Source organism: Rhipicephalus microplus, chromosome 9 (assembly GCF_043290135.1).
Source record: "Rhipicephalus microplus isolate Deutch F79 chromosome 9, USDA_Rmic, whole genome shotgun sequence".
Taxonomy (NCBI): Eukaryota; Metazoa; Arthropoda; class Arachnida; order Ixodida; family Ixodidae; genus Rhipicephalus; species Rhipicephalus microplus.
In genome coordinates this window covers 94814216-94835221 of record NC_134708.1, presented here as the reverse complement: position 1 = coordinate 94835221, position 21006 = coordinate 94814216, and the positions used below count along the sequence as shown (strand labels likewise).

The window sequence follows — 21006 nt, the reverse complement described above, 5'->3', positions numbered from 1 at the left end:
ATGTTTAAGCTCCGCTTACGTTCAAGTGCGTATGTCATTCATTAGTACCTTTAGTACATTATGGGCTACGGCACTGCGGCTCTAGAAGTCGGGAGCTGAAATAGTGGTGAAACGTCGACCAGGCAAGATTGGTGAGGGGGTCACATAAACCAGCACTTTTTTAACAGCGGAATGTGCATTTAAGCAACGAAGTCTACTTCCATTAAACAACAAAATCATGCACCTGTTACCTGAAATGATGTCACAAACGCGCATCTTGACTGCTCACTGTGAAAACACAACTTTTTTGTGAGTGTCTTCAATTATCACTTTCTTTCAGTTTGTCGGGACATCTGAGAGGCTATGGACCGTCAAAACAACCAACAGAGAACGCATGCGATGCAAGGTCGATTATTTAAAACTTATGAGAACACTGTCCCTTACATTCGAAAGATCATACTTCCACAGGAACACCAGGTATGTTACTGCAGTCTCATTGTGTTTCTTGTGTTAGACGCACGACATTCTCGTTTGCAGGCGTCACTTACGGATACAGGGAGTGTTTGATACGCGTTTCAAGAGGCGCATGACTCTCTTTTATCGAGGTAGGCCAAAATTATGTACTCAATTGTGCAGTTGACGAAATTGTGTTAATGTGGTGTAAATGACAACGTGGATTACCTTGTTAAAAACTACATGCGTTAATTTCCTCTCTCGGAGGAATGACTAAATACATATTTATACTGTTTTAGTGAATATTTGGTAGTGGTTTAAAGAACATATCATTTCCACTAATTTGAGCCCAGCCAATTTTTCACATACCTCCACAGTGCACTTCAAAGATGATTTGCATCTTAGCCACACAGCCTCGGAAGCAGCGCCCACGTGCAGTCTGAAGCAGTCATTTTCACACTCGGATTCCAGTGTCTAAGCAACGGCACAGCCATATTAAGCGCAACATTGTCAAATGGAAAAAGACAAGAGAAAAATCTAATTCACAAACAAAAGTAAATTTAACCATCTTCGAATTAGTGGAGCCAAGCCTGAAGAAACAGTATATCTGGGGAGCTTTTGTTTCTCTAGTGTTTTTGTCTTTCCTCTTTTTATGCTTTCTTTTTATTTTCTTGTAGTTTTTGAACATTTACATTCATTTCTTTTTTTCTTCTGATTCTTTTTCTGTTAATCTTTGTTTCCATATAGTCATTCGCTTTGATTTTTTTTACATTTTTTGGTTGAGTTTGCTGCGTTATGTCCAGCGACGACAAATTGTCACCAGGTCCTGAAGTGCTCCGCGTGTAATATTGTCAGCAAGGTGCTCGAAGGGCAATATGAAGAAAAACCTCTTCTTCGCTCGAACACGCGCTTAAAATGCTACGAAGAGCTGTCTCTTACGTAGATGTCCTGCTTTGAGCAAGCGTCTACAAAATCCCAGGTCCCAAAAACGCTTCGCGCTTGAGAAAAACAATGAAATAACTCAGCATATCTCAGGTATTTACGAGATTGATGCTATGCGATGCATGCGGAGGGAAGCTGACTGTGTCTTAATTTTTTAATTGCGCGAAATGTGAGGAAGTGGCACTGAGATATGTACAAATGCATGCAGAGACACGCGTTACGCAGCGGTATATCTATTGAAATATTAGTTCTTTACTGCTGCGTAACGATCAGTCATGGCGACTGACTGAGTGAGAGGTACAAGCTAGTGCCGAGAAAGAAAACTTCCTAATTGCTCCATTGCATCACATTTGAAGCCACATTGGGTGAGAAGGTTACTGTAAACAGGAAGGGAAGCAAGATAGTAGAAATTGAAAGAGTGATGTGTGCGTGCTCAAAACAAAGAATAAAGGCGCCTGATACATTCCTCTCGCCAACCAATAGTTTCAAAACACTTCACAGTTACTGGCTGATTGATATGTTTAAAGATCATTGTGTAGCCCTTGTATTCGGACGGTCTAACTTGCCGCTGCGATCTGAGTTTGGTGAAGGTGGCCTCGTTTCGTGCTGTCGGGGGTGGTGCGACGTGCGCTGATTGCGGTACGATGTTCGCCGATGGTGGTGTGACGTTCGCTGATGGCGGTGGGCTTTACGAGATTTGTTTGTCTGCTCGTCATATTGGCCACATATTTTGTAATCTGATGGTTCATGGTGCAGATGCTTTTAAGTCTTCAGCAAATGTGGGCGGTTTTGCCGTACCATCCTATTTTCGCCCGTTTTGAGAAAATAGGACCTTGGCTCTGTTGAGTTTGTCATTATACCTTTTCGTGACCATGAATGCTTCTTTCTGCGCACCACATTATCATTTCAAAGACCTGAGAGAGGTGGTCCATGGATGCTTGTCTGCTTTTGCTGCTTGACTTCCGCTGTTGGCTGTTTCTGAAAGTTGGGGAGTAAGGTCCGCAAGCGGCGTCCTTGAAGGAGCTCTCTGGGGAACCAAGCGTCTTCCAGGGGACATGTCTTGCAAGCCCGAATACCTAGCCAAAAGTCCTCATTGGCCTGAGAAGTTTTATTTACAATTTGTTTGATGATTTTCTCTCTTTCCTGCTAGCCCGTTTGATCCAAGCAATTACGGACTTGACGGAATGTGAAGGGAGTAATACGCATTCGAGTACTGGGAAAAATTGTGACTGGAAAACTGGGGCCCGTTATCCATGCATACTTCAACGGGAATTCCACAAATCGACAAAATCGCGCTGAGCTTATCAATGACCACATGGGTCTTGATTCTATGCAGCAGCTTTTCTTGAGAAAAGGTAGACGTCGAATCGTACCCACACAGATAGTAACTTCCTGCCTGCTGGAATAGGTCGACTAGAACTCATAACTATGCGCTAGTCGGCGTTGAATGCATCATTGGTGGATGAATGCATCATTGACTGTATGCGTGCTTTCTTCAAACTTGGCGTTTTTGCATCAGAACTTCAATATTTTTGTCGAGACCTGGCCAGTATATTAGCTATCTTGCTCTTCATTTGCACTTAGGTGTATGGATATGAACGCCCTGCACGCAGTTTAAAATATCAAAATGCATGCATGTAGGCATCCCTACTTTTGCCCCTTTCAATAATATACCTTTGGTTCCAGAGAGCTCGGAATGAACTGGATTAAGTTAGGCTATGATGGGTTTTCCTTCTATATTATGCTGAAGTACCGCTTGAAATTAGGCGTCCGAGGCGGTCTAGCACGCTAATCGAGCTGTACTGTTTTCACTCACGAGTGCTGCCATGACTGTGGTATAGCGTGAACTTCGACGTCACCAATGTCCACAGCCGCGAGTTTGCCAGTGCCCTGTGTTCTTGACAGCATTTGCGCCATCTCCATCTGTTTTTCGGGAACAAAAATCAAGTTGTAATCACATTTCAAAAGTCTTAAAAAACGCTGGAGACTAGGTGGCATATCATCATTTGGCTTCTTGGAAATATCAATGAATGGCTTGTGGTCGTTTTCAAGTAGCAGTGGATGACAGTGTGTAAAGTGAGAGAACTCACAATGAATTACCAGAGCGATAGCCTGTTTTTTTCTGGTGATATCGTTTTTCTGTGTCAGTCAGAGCTCTTGACGCGTATGCTACTGGCCTCCAACTGTCTTCCTAACTCTGTAAAAGGGCGGATCATATAACATACTGGGAGGCATCTGAGGCTTCCTTAGTTTGCTTGCATGGGTCGGAAGTGGCAATGATCGGTTTTCAGCCTAGTAGTGCGTAGCATAAGTCCCTGAAATTTTAATCATGCTTGTTTGTCCATTCAAAGACTACGTCTGGCTTGATAAGATATCGCAAAGCAGCTGTTTTCTTGGCTGGCGATAACAAGTATTTGCCTAAATAATTTACCACGCCCAGCAACCTTTGTGATGCCAGCTTGTTATCGGGCCGTGGCATCTGCGCTAAACTGGCCATTAAGGCTGGATTTGGGTAGAATATTTGGCGCTGATAATATTGCCCACAAATTTCACTTTTCTCATTCTAACTTCGCGTTTTTTGCGTTGAACGTTAACCATTAAAACTTTGCTGCCCTGAGCAGGCTTTGAAGACATCCTTCATGCTTCTCCCTGTCACTTCCTCAAATTACGACGTCATGCACATACACAAATACGCCTGGCATGTCTTCGAATACCTAGGTTAGCGCCTTCTGAAATAATTCCCTAGCCGACGAGATGCCAAGCGGCAGCCGCAGGTAGTGGTTACGACGAAATGGTGTTGCAAACGTGCATATTTTTTATCAATGTTAGTGTAGGGAAAGCTGATGGAAGCCGGCACTGGCGTCGAGCCCAGAAAGAAAATTGTGCCTGTTAGCTCAGCCTAAATATATCTTCTCGACAGGGCATTTGACGACATTCCCTCTCGAGCGATGAATTCATTGTTCTCGAGTTCATGCAAACCCGTAGTTTGCCATATTTTTTCCGTAAAATATTGAGAAGGCTTACCCACTTCATTAGCTCGCTGTTTTTTTAATGGCGTGCTCTCCCTCCATGCGCGTCCACTTCTCCCGAAGTGGCTGCGGCAACGCAAAGGGAACCCTTCACGCCAGCTCGATGGCGGGGACAGCGTCTTTTTGCAACACTATCTTGTAGTCACGGTTGATTCAGCCACTTCCAGGTAAAACCTGTGGAACTTCGTTGACTTCCTTAAGAGTACATGCGGCTACGCTACCAACCTCTCGCTGGAATAACCGAAGGCATTCGCTTCGATTTATTCCTAGGATCATCTGGTAGGGTTTCTTTGCCACGAAGAAGTTTGCCCAGATTTTCCCGTCACCAATGAGGACAGCTACAGAGACTGCGCAGCGATTGTTGACCATGCCCCCATTATATAAGCGCAGAGTTGCCATGCTAGTCTCAAGGGGTCAGACGTTCTGTTTCAGTAGATCGTCAGTGGTATTAGGTTCACTTGGGATCTCGTGTCAACTTTTATCGACACCTCTTTTTTCTGATCGTCGCTTAGAAGAACCAGTAACGATCCGTGTGAACTGCACTGACTGAGAAGTCAAGAATGGCAAAGTCATCTTCGTGCTGTACTTCCGTGACACAAGTCCTTGAACCGCAACATACGGTGAAGTAGTTCAGTCCGTTGCAAGTACGACAAATGTTTCCGTAGGCTAGGCACCACCCATGGGCACGCGATATTCACACCTGGAACATCCGCTACCCTGTTGAGGCGGGCCACGTCCGGCTCCAAGTGACTGCTTTAACTTAGGATGTCACTTTCTCTTGACCGTAATGCACTTTTGCGCGCAAAGGTTCCGGCTCCTTTACACTTAGCGATTGCTTTCGCGAGGGTCAAGTTCTTACTCAGAAGCTTTACCCCAGTTTTCTCGTCTTTAGTCCAAATATCATCTGGTCCCGAACCACTTCCTCTGCCATGCTTCCAATGTTGCAGTGTTTAGCTTGCTTTTGTAAACTCCGCACGTCTGGCTTGATAAGATATCGCAAAGCCGCTGTTTTCTTGGCTGGCGATAACAAGTATTTGCCTAAATAATTTACCACGCCCAGCAACCTTTGTGATGCCAACTTGTTATCGGGCCGTGGCATATACGCTAAACTGGCCACTAAGGCTGGATTTGGGTAGAATATTTGGCGCTGATAATATTGCCCACAAATTTCACTTTTCTCATTCTAAACTCGCATTTTTTTGCGTTGAACGTTAACGATTAAAACTGTGCTGCCCTGAGCAGGCTTTGAAGACATCCTTCATGCTTCTCCCTGTCACTTCCTCAAATTACGACGTCATGCACATACACAAATACGCCTGGCATGTCTTCGAATACCTAGGTTAGCGCCTTCTGAAATAATTCCCTAGCCGACGAGATGCCAAGCGGCAGCCACAGGTAGTGGTTACGACGAAATGGTGTTGCAAACGTGCATATTTTTTATCAATGTTAGTGTAGGGAAAGCTGATGGAAGGCGGCACTGGCATCGAGCCCAGAAAGAAAATTGTGCCTGTTAGCTCAGCCTAAATATATCTTCTCGACAGGGCTTTTGACGACATTCCCTCTCGATCGATGAATTCATTGTTCTCGAGTTCATGCAAACCCGTAGTTTGCCGTATTTTTTCCGTAAAATATTGAGAAGGCTTACCCACTTCATTAGCTCGCTGTTTTTTTAATGGCGTGCTCTCCCTCCATGCGCGTCCACTTCTCCCGAAGTGGCTGCGGCAACGCAAAGGGAACCCTTCACGCCAGCTCGATGGCGGGGACAGCGTCTTTTTGCAACACTATCTTGTAGTCACGGTTGATTCAGCCACTTCCAGGTAAAACCTGTGGAACTTCGTTGACTTCCTTAAGAGTACATGCGGCTACGCTACCAACCTCTCGCTGGAATAACCGAAGGCATTCGCTTCGATTTATTCCTAGGATCATCTGGTAGGGTTTCTTTGCCACGAAGAAGTTTGCCCAGATTTTCCCGTCACCAATGAGGACAGCTACAGAGACTGCGCAGCTATTGTTGACCATGCCCCCATTATATGAGCGCAGAGTTGCCATGCTAGTCTCAAGGGGTCAGACTTTCTGTTTCAGTAGATCGTCAGTGGTATTAGGTTCACTTGGGATCTCGTGTCAACTTTTATCGACACCTCTTTTTTCTGATCGTCGCTTAGATGAACCAGTAACGATCCGTGTGAACTGCACTGACTGAAAAGTCCAGAATGGCAAAGTCATCTTCGCGCTGTACTTCCGTGACCCAAGTCCTTGAACTGCAACATACGGTGAAGTAGTTCAGTCCGTTGCAAGTACGACAAATGTTTCCGTAGGCTAGGCACCACCCATGGGCATGCGATATTCACACCTGGAACACCCGCTACCCTGTTGAGGTGGGCCACGTCCGGCTCCAAGTGACTGCTTTAACTTAGGGTGTCACTTTCTCTTGACCGTAATGCACTTTTGCGCGCAAAGGTTCCGGCTCCTTTACACTTAGCTATTGCTTTCGCGAGGGTCAAATTCTTACTCAGAAGCTTTCCCTCAGTTTTCTCGTCTTTAGTCCAAATATCATCTGGTCCCGAACCACTTCCTCTGCCATGCTTCCAATGTTGCAGTGTTTAGCTTGCTTTTGTAAACTCCGCACAAAGTTCTCGAATGGCTCTGCTCCTGTCTGTACACGGGTGCGAAAAAAATACCGTTGTTGAACTTCCTTCTGCGGCTTTACGCAGTATTCTCTAAAATTAGCGACGACTGTGGTGTAGTTTTTTTTTGTTCCATTACTCAGCGAAAAGAAAGTTGTTGAAAATCTAGATCACGTCCTCGACGACCACACACATGAACAGCGCTGTTCTTGCCGATTTGGTTGGTATGTTGCCGATGGATTCTGTAAGATCAGGAACAGTTCAAATCACTCTCTGAAAAACTGTCAACGTTTTCCACCATCTCCGGCTATGCGTGGTGGCTCTGGTGGCTTCACGATTTCCATGGCGGTTCTGCGGTAGTTAGGGCCGATGCGATGGTTAATGGCGACGCCCCCTTCTGATACCTTTATCAGTCATGGTGACATACCGTGTGGCGGACACAAGCTCGTTCCCAGGAAAAAAAAACCCTTATCACTTAAGTTCGTTCCATTTAAAGCCACAATGGGTGAGAAGGTTACTTTAAAAAGGAGGGGAAGCGAGGTAATAGAAAACTAAACACTGACATGTTGCTGCTCAAAACAAGAGATAAGAGCGCGCGCAAGCTGGTATGATACACTGCATTGATTGATTGATTTGTGGGGTTTAACGTCCCAAAACCACCATAGGATTAAGAGAGACGCCGTAGTGGAGGGCTCCAGAAATTTCGACCACCTGGGGTTCTTTAACGTGCACCCAAATCTGAGCACACGGGCCTACGACATTTCCGCCTCCATCGGAAATGCAGCGGCCGCAGCCGGGATTCGAATCCACGACCTGCGGGTCAGCAGCCGAGTACCTTAGCCACTAGACCACCGTGGCGGGGCTATGATACACTGCAACGTTGATATTAGCAACACCAGAAGCGGTGAGGTCACATAAAACGCTGGTGCTCAGATTATAGTAGCCCAAGACGCTGCTACACAAATCAACATTAGTGGATGCGCTTAACTACAGTTGACGTTAACACGGGGTGACGGCTTAATGATAGGAGTATGTTGATGAAACTGTACAGCTAGCACTGCAACAACCATTAACGTTTCAGGATCCTTAGGGTCTCTCTGAAAAGAAATTTCCAGACTTCGCATGCCTCTAAAAAAGAATACTTCAGGGCCATGCAGAATGTTGGGGTTCGACTTCTGGTGCGACATACCATTTATTTATTTAATTAATTATTTCGATGAAGTGCCACCTTAAAAGGCTCAGAGGAGTGGAGTCTGAACTTAAGAAAATTATATTCAACGTAAATTTCAAATGGCAAGAAAGTCACTGGTAAATATTCTACACAATGAACTCTTCACGCGATAAAGATTTAACATGACCGTGCAAAGCACTTCACATTTGAATAGTGCGGACAAAAACAGTATTTACACAAAATTCTTCGGTGAATAAAAGGAGAATTTATTTATGGTCTTTATTAACGATTACATCAGGCACAAGTCAGAGCCCATGCAGGAGTGAAAAGAAGCACTCATACAAAAAAATTAAATTAATTTGTAGTCTACGCACGCAATTTACACACAAAATTATTACTCTCGTATAAACAAGTGTACATACACATACACTCTAAGTCAAAAGGGTGCTAAAAGGGTGTGTAGTTCGTCCTTTTGGGAACTAATGGGGCTGCCACAACAATTATACCTTTAAGGACTAACGGCACCGGGTCTAACAGTTAGTCCCCACAGACGAGCTCAAGAGACTTAACAATTAGTGCTCACATTTACACTTCAGTGAGTAACCGTTAGTCCCACAATTCACCTCAAAGGACTACTAACTAGTCCTCACATTTGCACCTTATAAGGCAACTGTTAATCCCGAAATTTACACCTCACCGGGCACCCGTTAGTCCTAACAGTCGCACCTTGCCGGACGAACGGTTGATCCAGTCAAATACTCAAATCGAATGAACTTTTTCTCCTCAGCTCAAACATTGTTTCTGTTTATTTTCCGCCAGGCCAAATACTTTTTTTGCCTGTTCTCTGCACAGTGAGCAAAGAACTGCGCAGAAAAGAACACGCGAAAAAGTAGTGAGCCACCTATGTGTAACTGCTTTCGAAGTCACGGCAACAACGAAAGACAAAAGTGAGGCATCGAAATCTACATACACATGAAGTTTCTCCATTGTTTTAGGTGAATTCATGGTGAAGTGTACAAGTCCAGTCTCGTTGTGAAATTCTGTTCTCTCCTTGGGGAGCTCCTCCGACGGAAGCGATAGATGACAGATATTGCAGACGCCTGCGCACGCAGCCTTCTGCCTGTTGTGTTCCCACGGCTGCACGTACAAAATTATAGTAAAAATAGTTAGACACACGTGACAGAAGATGAAGATGCACGGATATGACAATTACGTGCACGTAAATATAAAAAACAAGCGTTAAAATATGACACACAAATAACTTTACCTCCCCATCTCGCACAGTCCTTCTGAAGCTGCTCTGACGAAATAGATAGACGACAGGCATCGCAGACGCCAGCGCACACAGTCTTCAGCACGGTGTGTGCCCACGGCTGCACAATAAGTATATAAAATAGGGAGTGACACGCGACAGAGAATAATTAGAAATGAATATGAGAAATATGTGCAAGAAGAAATGGAAACATGCGTGATATATGACACGCTAATAATTTCACCATGTTGTCACACATAGTCAAAGACTCATTTCGATCCCTGTAGTGCAACAGCTTAGGGCCGGTGGCCGCAGCCACAACTCCGCGAACCACCGTGCCGCTAAAAAGTCGGCGAGTCCTAAGTGAACGACGTCCCTCAGCTCGAGCAAGCGAACGCGAGACCAAACACGGCGCTGCACGGGGAGTGTCTGCTACCAGCGAACTTCGAACAGGAGAGCGAGCGTACGCGTGGCCGCAGCCACGAACAGGGCCGAGCTGGTTTGGAGCTAACGCCGAAGAAATCTACGGTGATGCGGCCCTTTTCCACAAACTCGAGTGAGTGCAGCGCAGAAACGCGAGTCCACCACCGCAGCCAACGGACGGCGCCGAGCTGCTTGCGACTGACTGACGGGAAAGCCAACTGTAATAGCGACCAATTTTCAACGACTTCCGACGCTAGCGAAAGCCCCGCCAGCCCGTACTGGTGCATTTACAGCGCACGACATACTACAATCAAGCTCTTTACGAGAACCCGCAACTTATTTCCGACGACTCCCAACACAGCGACGAGGTCTCAGTCCAATATCGTCAGCCCGGAGCTCTTCGCGGCGGCGAAAACAGGCGAGCACAAGATGAGCGAGCGTACGGGAGGGCGACGGGAGTAGCCGCCAATTTTCAGGCTGTCGCAAAGCACAGGCGAACTGCAAACGCCGAAGCTGACCTTCGTGATGAATTTCGTGCGTGCGACACACAACATGACGGAGCCTGTTGCCGGCAAGCGCGATCCGTATCACACACTAGACAAGTAGAGTAGAATAATAAAGAATGATAACCTACTTGCTTAAGCGCTGATTTCTGCTCTGAGTCGGACTGAAGTATACATCTGATAGGTCTGCTGTCATCTCGGCCGCCACATTGGCCTTCCCTATTGTTGCTGTCGTGTGTTGGTCGCGACTATCTTGAAGCCAGAGATATACAGCGCGGCGTGGTAACGTGTAGAGACTTGCTCCAGACTTCATGGGTGCAGCGAAACGCAAAAGCAACAGCCCACGCTCATCCAAGCGTACACACAAGCACCACCTCGTAATTCCTAGATCATCGAATCCAGGTGGCCTTGGTCGAGCACTCCGAGAGCGAAGCAGTGCGAACCGTCGCCAGCAAAGTACGGGGAAAGACTGAGCCAGCAGAGGAGGAGAAGGACGGCTAGTCACCTTGGCAACGCTTTTCGCGCTGCTTGCAATGCCCAGGTGGTTCATTCCTTTGGAGCGTGTTCGGAGCCTAAGTGGTACCGCGCGGCACGCTTCCCTCTGTGGTTGCTTCTCAATGGTCTATCCGTTCATCGCGCGCGCCTATTGGACTCCGTTACTCTTTTTTCGGGTAGTTTCGCCTTAGAGTGTAGAAACCCATATTCAACAGCATTTGCACAGCGTAAACCAGTAAAAATTCGTGACTAAAATAAGCATGTGTACACAAAACTATTTGCACCAAATCATAATCGCAATATAACACATGGTACAGCAATAGAAATATCACTACGGCAACACATTAATGTAAACAGCTGGGATTACTTGTGCACGGACTTCCTGTACATATAATTAAAAAAATATAGTAGTTAGGGTTATGATGTGAAAAAGTAGAGGTTGTCAATATGTTGTAGCAACTCAAACGGCAGTGTGTCCAGTCTACAATGATCTGAGGAGAAAAAAAGAAACTTACGTAGGTAGCTAACCACAAAGCTGTGCAAAAAAGTGACAGGAAAGCTGAAGGCCCACCCTCAGTCAAGTCTGTGACTATATTGCAGGCATTGTAAGTGTTTACTTCGCGATACAAGCGTGCTGTCCCGGCAAAGGGATAGGACACAGAAAGAAGTTGCTGAGGTTTTATACGTATACACAAATATGGCGACACGTGTGTTGCGAGGCCTCCAGTGAATTTGCACCAACAAGAGATAGATTATCTCACTGCCAACGTCTAGGCTTTCTCGTCACATTTTGGCTAGCTATAATATGCGTATCCTTCAATAAAATTTCAGTTGCAAGCCGGTGCCTATGTGTGTGCCTTCTCAGTTTGTTGTCATTTTTTCGCGCAGTTTTGTAGTTATGAATTACCAACTCACCCAGCGTTCAGTACTCCTAAATAAATGTGTTGGTACGTGTCTCGAATGGTGTTATCGACGCAACGTGGCAATTTCCAGTTTCTCGTGACGTCAGTTGTTGGATAAACGTGAGGCAGGTAGTGCAAAATGTTTTTTTTTTTCAATGAAAATAAATTTTAATCTACGAATTTTGCGACGAAGCTGAAGTTCTTGTTCATTACTTGGTTGATTGATGTGTGGGTTTTAACGTCCCAAAACCACCATATGATTATGAGAGACGCCGTAGTGGAGGGCTCCGGAAATTTCGACCACCTGGGGTTCTTTAACGTGCACCCAAATCTGAGCACACGGGCCTACATCATTTCCTCCTCCATCGGAAACGCAGCCGCCGCAGCCGGGATTCAAACCCGCGACCTGCGGGTCAGCAGCCGACTACCTTAGCCCCTAGACCACCGCGGCGGGGCTCTTGTTCATTATTTTTTTTTTCATAATAGCTGTGGGGTGTCTGCCATGCTGTACTTAGAAAATATAAACCAAATGAATTCACGTTGAATCATTTTTATGTCATGAATATTTTGTTTAGTGTATGGGTCTCAAAGGACGCACGCATATTCCAGAGCAGGCCTAATGATGGTATTATAAGCTACCAGCTTTACAGATGGTGGGGCAAAACGAAGTTTGTACTTGAGAAAGCATAGCTTATAATAAAGGCGGGTGCGAAAATCTTCGATACTTGCATATTCCAACTTTGATGCTTGGTTATTGTTACGTCAATGTACTTATACTCACTGACTTCTTTGAGTATGTTACTTTGTAGCGCATGTGGAAAAGAAGAAAAGATTTCTTTCATGTGGTGTTTATGTACATTGTTTTGTCGGAGTTTAGTTTCTGATTCACTTCTTACACCACAGGAAACCGTTATCAAGGCAGGTATTTAAGAGCTGTTCATCATTTATGGTAACTATTTCCTTATACAGTATGCAAACATCGGCAAATAGCCTTATTCCGACGTGTTCAGGGACAACTTCAACAATATCAATTTTATATATTAAATAAGTAGGGGCCCCAAAACACTTCCCTGGGGAACACAAGATGGAACGTGGAGTTTGCGAGAGCAGTAACCATTTTTATCAACAAAATGTCTTTGATTTGACAAGTACGTGGAGACGTAAATTACAATAAATCTGTAAGGCCAATATTTTTAAGTTTGAAGATCAATTCACTGTGGGGAAATAAATCAACAACCTTCCTAAGAGAATAAAATCAATATGCCTGGATTTATCGAGTATAGAAGCAAAATTATGCATGAATGTGACCAGTTGAGTAACAGTGCACGATACCTTTCTGAACACATGTTGGAATGTGGTTAGTATGTTGTCATTAAGAAAAGTAGTGATGTAGTTAGCTATGACGTGCTCGAGAAGCTTACAACAAAAAGAAGTTAAAGATATGGAAAAATAACTTGTAACCAGCACTTTATCTCCAATGGCCGTATAACGTACTTCTATTCCGTATTCTGTATTCCGTTTTCTCTGTTACCTCAAGCTTGAGGCACCGCCAACGCCGAAAGCTTCTACATTTTTTTTTTAAATTTGGCCAATGAAGAGCGCTCGTTGCCGACCATTGTGTGCAAACAAGACAGGTGTGGCAGTTTACCTAGTTTACGTATAAATCTAGAGAAGTCCCTAGTATTTTATGAGTATTTTGAGGTGAAAATTTGAAGACATTTAGCAACTTTCTGGCTAGAAATTGCAAAGGGGCCGTATATTCAATTTATTTTTTACGTGAGGCAAAAAAAGCCTTGTATTTTCTGGGTATAGTGAAGCGGCAATAATAAAGACCTTAGCGGCTTTCTGACTGAGAGCCATAAAGGGGTCGTATATTCTATTTATTTTATTCGTGAGCATGTAACAAAAAAAACATCTCACGTAAATTTAAAGAAATTCGATTTAGAGGCTTCTAGCGCTTTCATGAACCAATTATATTGCTAAAAGTAAATGGAACACTGTTGTGTTTTGAGAGTCCAAGCCACATGTCAGTGATTTTTACGTCTAATCCAAGCCACATAATGGCTGCTGTGTGCAAAGAAAAAAACAGCTGATCATCTGTGCGAGCCACGTTTTGCGTTCTGTGGTATATTGATCTGCAAGCAGAATGTAATCGCGACTACCGAAGAGAATTTCCGTCGCCGAAAGATATGGCAAGTGGTGAAAAGCAAGGAAAAATCATGAAATTTTTGTCGTAAGGTGAGTACACAAAGCCAAGCTTACCGCTGTCGCGATATATTTACTTGGCTTTTGTATTTACAGCTAACAAACAACAAAGTGTGTACCCGAGAAGCCTGTACTTTTGTCGTCTATTGACAGGTAAGCAACACTTTTTCATTTAAGGAACGATCGTGCGTTGGCAAGCGTCGTAACAGCACCCGATACATAACACGGAAGAGCGCATTCATTTTCTCACCCGCTGCATCTTACGTAAATTATGGCTTCATTGAACTCTCGCAGAAGAAAGTTGTTGCGTAAAACGTTTATGTTTATCTGCTGACCACGGTTTTCATTTGCGATGATTTAACGATTAGATTTGATGAGCATAATTGTTTTAGCCGGCTAATGATTGGTATGATAGATGCTGCGCATTCGGCTTTAACCGCGTTGTGGCGAGAACTGGGAAGAAAAAGGGGGGCAAACATTTACGATGCCGCCCGGTAGAATTTCCCCGCAGCGGTGGGCCTGCTTTTTCTGCTTATCCAAGTAGAAGTGCTCGAAGATCGCCGGTAAGTTTCGGGAACTTACGAGTGCTGTTGACAGAGCAGTACTGCGTACAATTGCCATTATGTTTGATACACTGTGTTTTTGAAATGGAGATTACTCAGTTAATTGGTCTATCTTGGGTACATTTCGGTTGTTCAGAAGGTCGATCCAGAAGGTATGATGTGCCTATTTGGCGTACCTCAGAAATCACTCGAACATTTATTTGTCTTGCAATATTGGCATAAAGAGATAATTTTCTGGCAGACAGCAAACTATTGTACAGTAAAGACAGATAACAAAGAATGACCAATTTAAAATTTTCAAAGCCCCAGCTTCTACCCATATGTATTCAAAGGGTATAGAAAGGAACAATATTTTTGACCAAAAAAAATGGTGGTAATCACTGAACCAAAAAATCAGATTTGCAGTGGTCCTTTCAATGCACGTCACACATTGTAGCCTGCATTCCACTCAATGTTACTATTGTGTTGTGCCTGTAAATTAGCTAGGGACCAACCTTTTTCATGGTTACTGAACGATCATTAAGAATTTATGGCTTCTCTTGATGACTGTTGAGAGAAATGACCTAATAAGTGAAATAATGCCCACCATAAGCAGGTGGAGCATACTTTTCAATAGAAAAGCAAAACACATCATTGGTCTGCTGAAATCGGTGCAACATCCTAACGACAAGGAATATGTACTCCCTACAACTTTGCTGCGTTTATTCCTGCTACTGATGAATTGATTAACAACATGCTTATGGATTCACACTGTACTTCTAAGAAGTTCTGCAATAATTTAACAATGTAGATGAGGCTGAAGTGCAAGGTCATACTTAACAATGCTACATTGAGGTGCTTGTTCCAAGGTTCGGAAGAAGCCAAGTGAAGCCAATCTGTCTGACTGCTTGTGGTTGCGCTGTGTTATGAATAGCAAAAAAGAGTTTGCAATTTTTACCTTGATAATTAACTTTCTCATCCAAAGAAATCACAAATGCCACGTTTTGCTGCCCGTCCGATTCGAACAGGAGGAGCATCAATGATGTTTCCTGTATATTTTTCCATTACAGGGTTTGTAATACATCACGCGACTTGTCTACATCATCTGCAGCTTGTCGATGAAGCGAGGGTCTTGCGTTCATCTACTCTGGCTGTCGTTGTGCCTGGAACTGCTCAGCCTCCTGTCACTACCACAGTAACGAGCATGGGCATCATAATTTTTCCCCTTTAACTTTTCTTTCTCTGGTGTTGTTTTACTTACAAATCAGCTTCCCAATTCGACAAGTGTGGTGCATAACAGTGTTCAATGATCCACTTTCTCACAGTCATGTGAGGGCATCTTCACATATTACTTTTATGTGTGCTCGTCCCCCTCATGAAATGATGCACACAACAAATATCACGTGACTTCATTTCATCAGACAAACCTGGCATCTATATAGATAGCGTTTTAGTATTACTTACCCATTTGACACAGTATTTTATTGAGCATGATGTGTCTTTTCATGTATGCAATGTAATAAATATCTGCTTTGACAACAAGACAGCGTCGTTTCACAACATGCATCTATATACAGAAAGTGTATGCCATCTTAGCATTGGCATGAGCTTGAATAAAACATTTTTTTACAGTTTCGGCTTGAAAAAGAAGACTGCGTACTTATTCTTTTTGTTACATCAGCATTTACAAACAAGCAAAATGTACTTGAAATGCTAGACTATCTTTTTCAGTATCAGTTGTCCCATTCCAGAAGAAAAGTGTGGTGGATGCGCCACAGAAGGTCACTGAGGTGTGTGTTGCGTAGACAGGAAGCGAGAAGACAGTGCGCAGGCATGAAGCAGACGACGGTAACAATTGTAGGTGGCTGCAGGATGGCATCAGCGACAAAAATTATACTGGTGCACTGTAGTTACTGTGCTTGACTGTGGACCCGTATCAAAAGGGCATGATCAAAGTTGCTGAGGTCATACTTCGATGGAGGTGGTATTCGAGAGTCCAGCGTAGCTTTTACTTGCACAACAAAAAAAAACACCTGATGTGTTTGAATTTTTCAAAGGCCTGAAGTGAAGTCTGCCTCGTTATCACATCGTGGTTTCAGCTCATCAAACCCATGCAATAATCCTAACTACAACAAGCTTTACCAAAACGATTCCTTCCCAGTGAAAAGGCTGGACTGTGTTGCTGCTTCATAATTTCTTGCTAAGTTTCTGGAAACACCATGGCAGCTGATCACATAAGATGTCACATTAATACACTTGTGGACGTGTGTTTCATTACTGCTGATAGCAGTGGCTGCGAGAGCACCTGAGGGGGAAATGCAAAAACATTGGTTTACTTCATATCAGGCGGATGTTAAAGAACCACGGGTGGTCAGGCTCTTGCAATGCAGAACAAATTTTTTAACACTGCGATTGGTGCTTCAGGCGGTGCAGTTTCCTAGGCATTCTTTTTAGGCACTGCAGGGGTTGCTGCCTTTTCCTGCCAAACAAGCTGATAACACAGTTGCGGACAGTTTGCCCACTTAAGTACACTAAGTGTGCTGACTCTCCCTGTCTAAATCGACGTTGGAGGTCACCATCGAGAGAGCTGCCATGCCCACTGTTCTCGTCGCCACTGTCACCGCTGAGACTGTCAAAGCCTATGGCACCTTCAAAACAAAGGGTGTGCTACAGTGCACATGCAGCAACAATACTGGAAGAACGTTCTGGTGAGTAAGGGAGGGGAGGGTTACGGTGCCACTGAATGCAGCGAAAACGGTTCTTCAATAGCCCAATACAATGCTCCACTATAAAACGCAATGAAGTATGTGCAGAGTTATACTTGCCTTCTGCAGTATTCTTCGAAGAGGACCTTTCACCAGGACCACAATCTAAGATTCGAGGGAGTAGCCATCGTTGCCTGCAGAAATACAAATTGTGTTGTAAATACTGCTAAAATGACCAGGATCTCTTGGGGCTCGTTGGCCCTAGGATACCAATTACTGAATCCGCGGTACCTGACTAGCGTGACATTGACCCCGTAATACGCAAAACATGGCTACTACGATGAGGTGGTCATGACATAGCACATCACCTAACATTACTGCAGCAGTTAAGCCACAGCTGAGAGGTTGTGCACCGGTAATATGCGCTCTAATGCCTCTTGTCATGGCGCTAAAGTTTTATCAATACCGCGAGGAAATATCTCCATTTAAAAAAACTGGCATCCCGCGTAAAAGGAAATTATATTTACTTCTCACTGAGAAGAAACTCGCCATTCAGATTCGCGGACGCACGCAGATGTGGCTTTCGTCATCCAATCCTGATCGCAACGGTTCCACGGCAAGGATCAACATGTCCGCGACGAAAATCTGGGTAAACCAAGAGCAATATGAACTACGTCTCACTGGAACAAAAAAAAACATGCGCCCGAGAAAAGGAGAACACAGCTACTTACGAACATGACGTTGAGGGCAAAATAACTTTCGCGGCGCCAGAAGGGCGCCTTCTGCCCTCTCCTCAATGCGACGAAGCTGCCGTCCACGCATCTGATCACGCCGAGTAGGGGTCCAAACCAAAGGAATTCCTCCTTCAAGGCTGCCTTCTCTTCTACCATTATCGGGAAGTGAACCCACTTGTTGCGGGTCCCGGGGTTGTCGATCGCTCCAGCCACACGTCTCACACTGATGCTGACCGTGGGCTGCATCACCGCTACGGTCGCCTCGCCTCTCACCGACAAGTGGAAAGATCCGGTGGTGAGGAAACGCGGGTCGCACACTTTTTCCGCTCCACCGAGAGCGCAGCCCGCGAGTCATTCGGCGACTTCGTCGCACAATCCCAACACTGTTGCTTCACTCAGGCGAAAGTGACGCCCAAACTGTTCGTCTGGCATGTCAAATGCGACCTCAACATCCCTCCGGCGCCTGTTGTAGGCCACGTTCATGGAGACAAACTTTACAGCGAAGGTCACTGGCTCAGCCGGTGCAGCGATCTCTCCTATTCTGTTTGCGGCGGGCTCACTCGCTGGCTGTTCCGCCGTAGCGCGGAACCGATTCCGTTTATTTTTCTAAGAGAATCGCGTACTTTCATTTTGACATCACCTTCATTTGGGCTTCTGAATCGTCACTTGATTGACAGGTTGAACCACCAATCAGAGAACGTTTCTTCTGTATAATGAGCACGCGCTTGCAATTTCGACGTCACCATAGTTTGGGCTTCTGGCTCGTCACTTGACTGACAGGTTGAACGACCAATCAGATAGCACCAATGGGGCCGAAACGGAATAAGAAACACGGAATTGCAGTTCGTTATACGACCACATAATTTAACATGGGGCAATTGGCGCTGTTTACCATATATCGGGACAGAAGAAGAAGAAAGAGAGGCACGGAAAATAATCACAAGGAATTTCGCAACCATATCAGCGTATCGACGCAGAAACGCATTTTGAATGTTTTCGAGACGAGGCAAGGCTTCAGTCTCTAAATTCAGTAGCATAGACACAATGCCAGATAGGGACACGATGTCTGTGTGAAGAAAAGGAAATATAGCATAAGCTTGCGCGCAATCGCAATCTTTTTAGAAAACGCTTTAAAAGTACTCGCTGAAATTCGTCATTATGCTTTTTTATCTGTAACGATTGTATCATTGTGATTTATTTGAAGAGTACCTCTTCTCTTGCGGGATGATTGCGACCACACTTTATCAGGAGCCGTCCGTATGAAGTCTGGTAGAGTATGTTGAACGTAAAATTGCCTAGCACATTGAATAGACTGGTTTAGGGGTGTCCGGTTTGTTCGAATAGTTTTCGGAGATGCACGATTACGGTTAATTATTTTAGTTTTTTTTAAGTTCTATTCAGGATGATGTCTGGTGGCAGTGTATTCTTTCTATTCGTCAACACTGCCGATGTCAGCTTTTTCTTAACTCTCAAGCGTTAAAATTATCCGTTTCGGGTAGCGTTGCTCCTGGCTAACTACAAACAGTCCGTCACCTGTGGCTTATACAGGCCTAGATGTGGCACACATCCTCCCGCTGGTATGTGCCACTCGTATGGTGGAACGGATGTGACGACGTAGGTGACGAGATTGTGGAATTAATAATGTCATGACCTGTGAGCCATGTTCGTCAGACAATCTTACCCTGCCACTCTCATTTTGGTTTACCAGAGGTTAAGGTGGTTATGAGAGCACCCAGGCGTAGGCGAATAGATAGATAGATAGATAGATAGATAGATAGATAGATAGATAGATAGATAGATAGATAGATAGATAGATAGATAGATAGATAGATAGATAGATAGATAGATAGATAGATAGATAGATAGATAGATAGATAGATAGATAGATAGATAGATAGATAGATAGATGCTGAAAGGGCCGGCCGGAGGCAAACAAACGACATAATAATAACGTCGGAGACTTCACATGCCACAGCCACAATATGATTACGAGGCATCCGTAGTAGACTTATCCAAAAATTACGACCACCAAGTTATCCAAACAGGCGAAGCGTTTCCGTGTGGATGCTTTATATGAAATACACATTTCGAATCATTTCGAATTTTATCACCATGATGTAACCTACGCAATGACGCCGGTGCACCCAAAACGTGAAAGACAGCTACTGCCTTACTCTTCCGACGCGTTCTGAAAAAATGAGAATAAATACATCACCCATCGATCGACTTCGCTTCATGATTTTGCGGGCTAAGACAGGGGTTACACCAGGCATTGCGCATCTAGATTAACATCTGCAGGAAGCTGAAAGGGGTGTCAAGTTTGCGGGGAAAAGTGACGACATACTGATAATCTGTGAGTCAAGCTGATTGGCTCCTTGGCTTCGCTTTCACCGGTGAATGCGGCCGAATTGTAGTACTGCACAACAATCAACCGAAACCGGCAAAAATAGAGTAAAAAATCATTACAAGGCTGAGAGGTTGGCCTTAGCATGTGTGCTTTGGCATGCTACTTAGGCTCCGCTCACAATACTCCAATGGGCCTTGATGCCATGGGCCCCTGTCTGCAGGGACTGAAAAGTTGATTATTTTGGTTATTTATGTACTGCCTTAATTGACATCACTTTCACCTTAAGATGCCTTGTACTACAGAAAATGTCGTTTTGAAAGTCATGAGGATATCCTTTATTTCACCCTATTTTAGAAATTTTCGTTCACCTTTTCAATGACTATGTGCACGATGTGAATAAAATGACTACAGTACCATCACGTGACACCTATTGTTTTTGCTACCTATTATGCTGTGGCTTAGGCGACGTTTATCTTTTGTACATGCATACGTTGAAATTTCACTCATGCTAATCGCGCTAAGCATCTCATTATTGTGTTGTGTTAGCCACATACACCTAAGCGTCTAAACAAATAGCTGTTCTTAGTATGTGGGGTTTTACGTCCCGAAACCACAATATTAAATGAGAGGCGCCGTAGTGAAGGGCTCCAGAAATTTGAATGAAGGGATCCGGAAAACCGTCGACCTTCGAATCTGCAGC

General features: G+C 44.4%; 1 protein-coding gene across 1 annotated transcript in view; it reads left to right on the top strand.

The window, feature by feature from the left end:
- Window positions 1-21006, top strand: part of LOC142771416 (uncharacterized) — a 40340-nt gene that overhangs the window by 16373 nt on the left and 2961 nt on the right. Inside the window, exons 2-3 of the mRNA XM_075872898.1 lie at window positions 320-456; window positions 517-584. Of these exons, the coding sequence (XP_075729013.1) occupies window positions 320-456; window positions 517-584 (205 nt within the window). The remainder of the gene's footprint in view (window positions 1-319; window positions 457-516; window positions 585-21006) is intronic.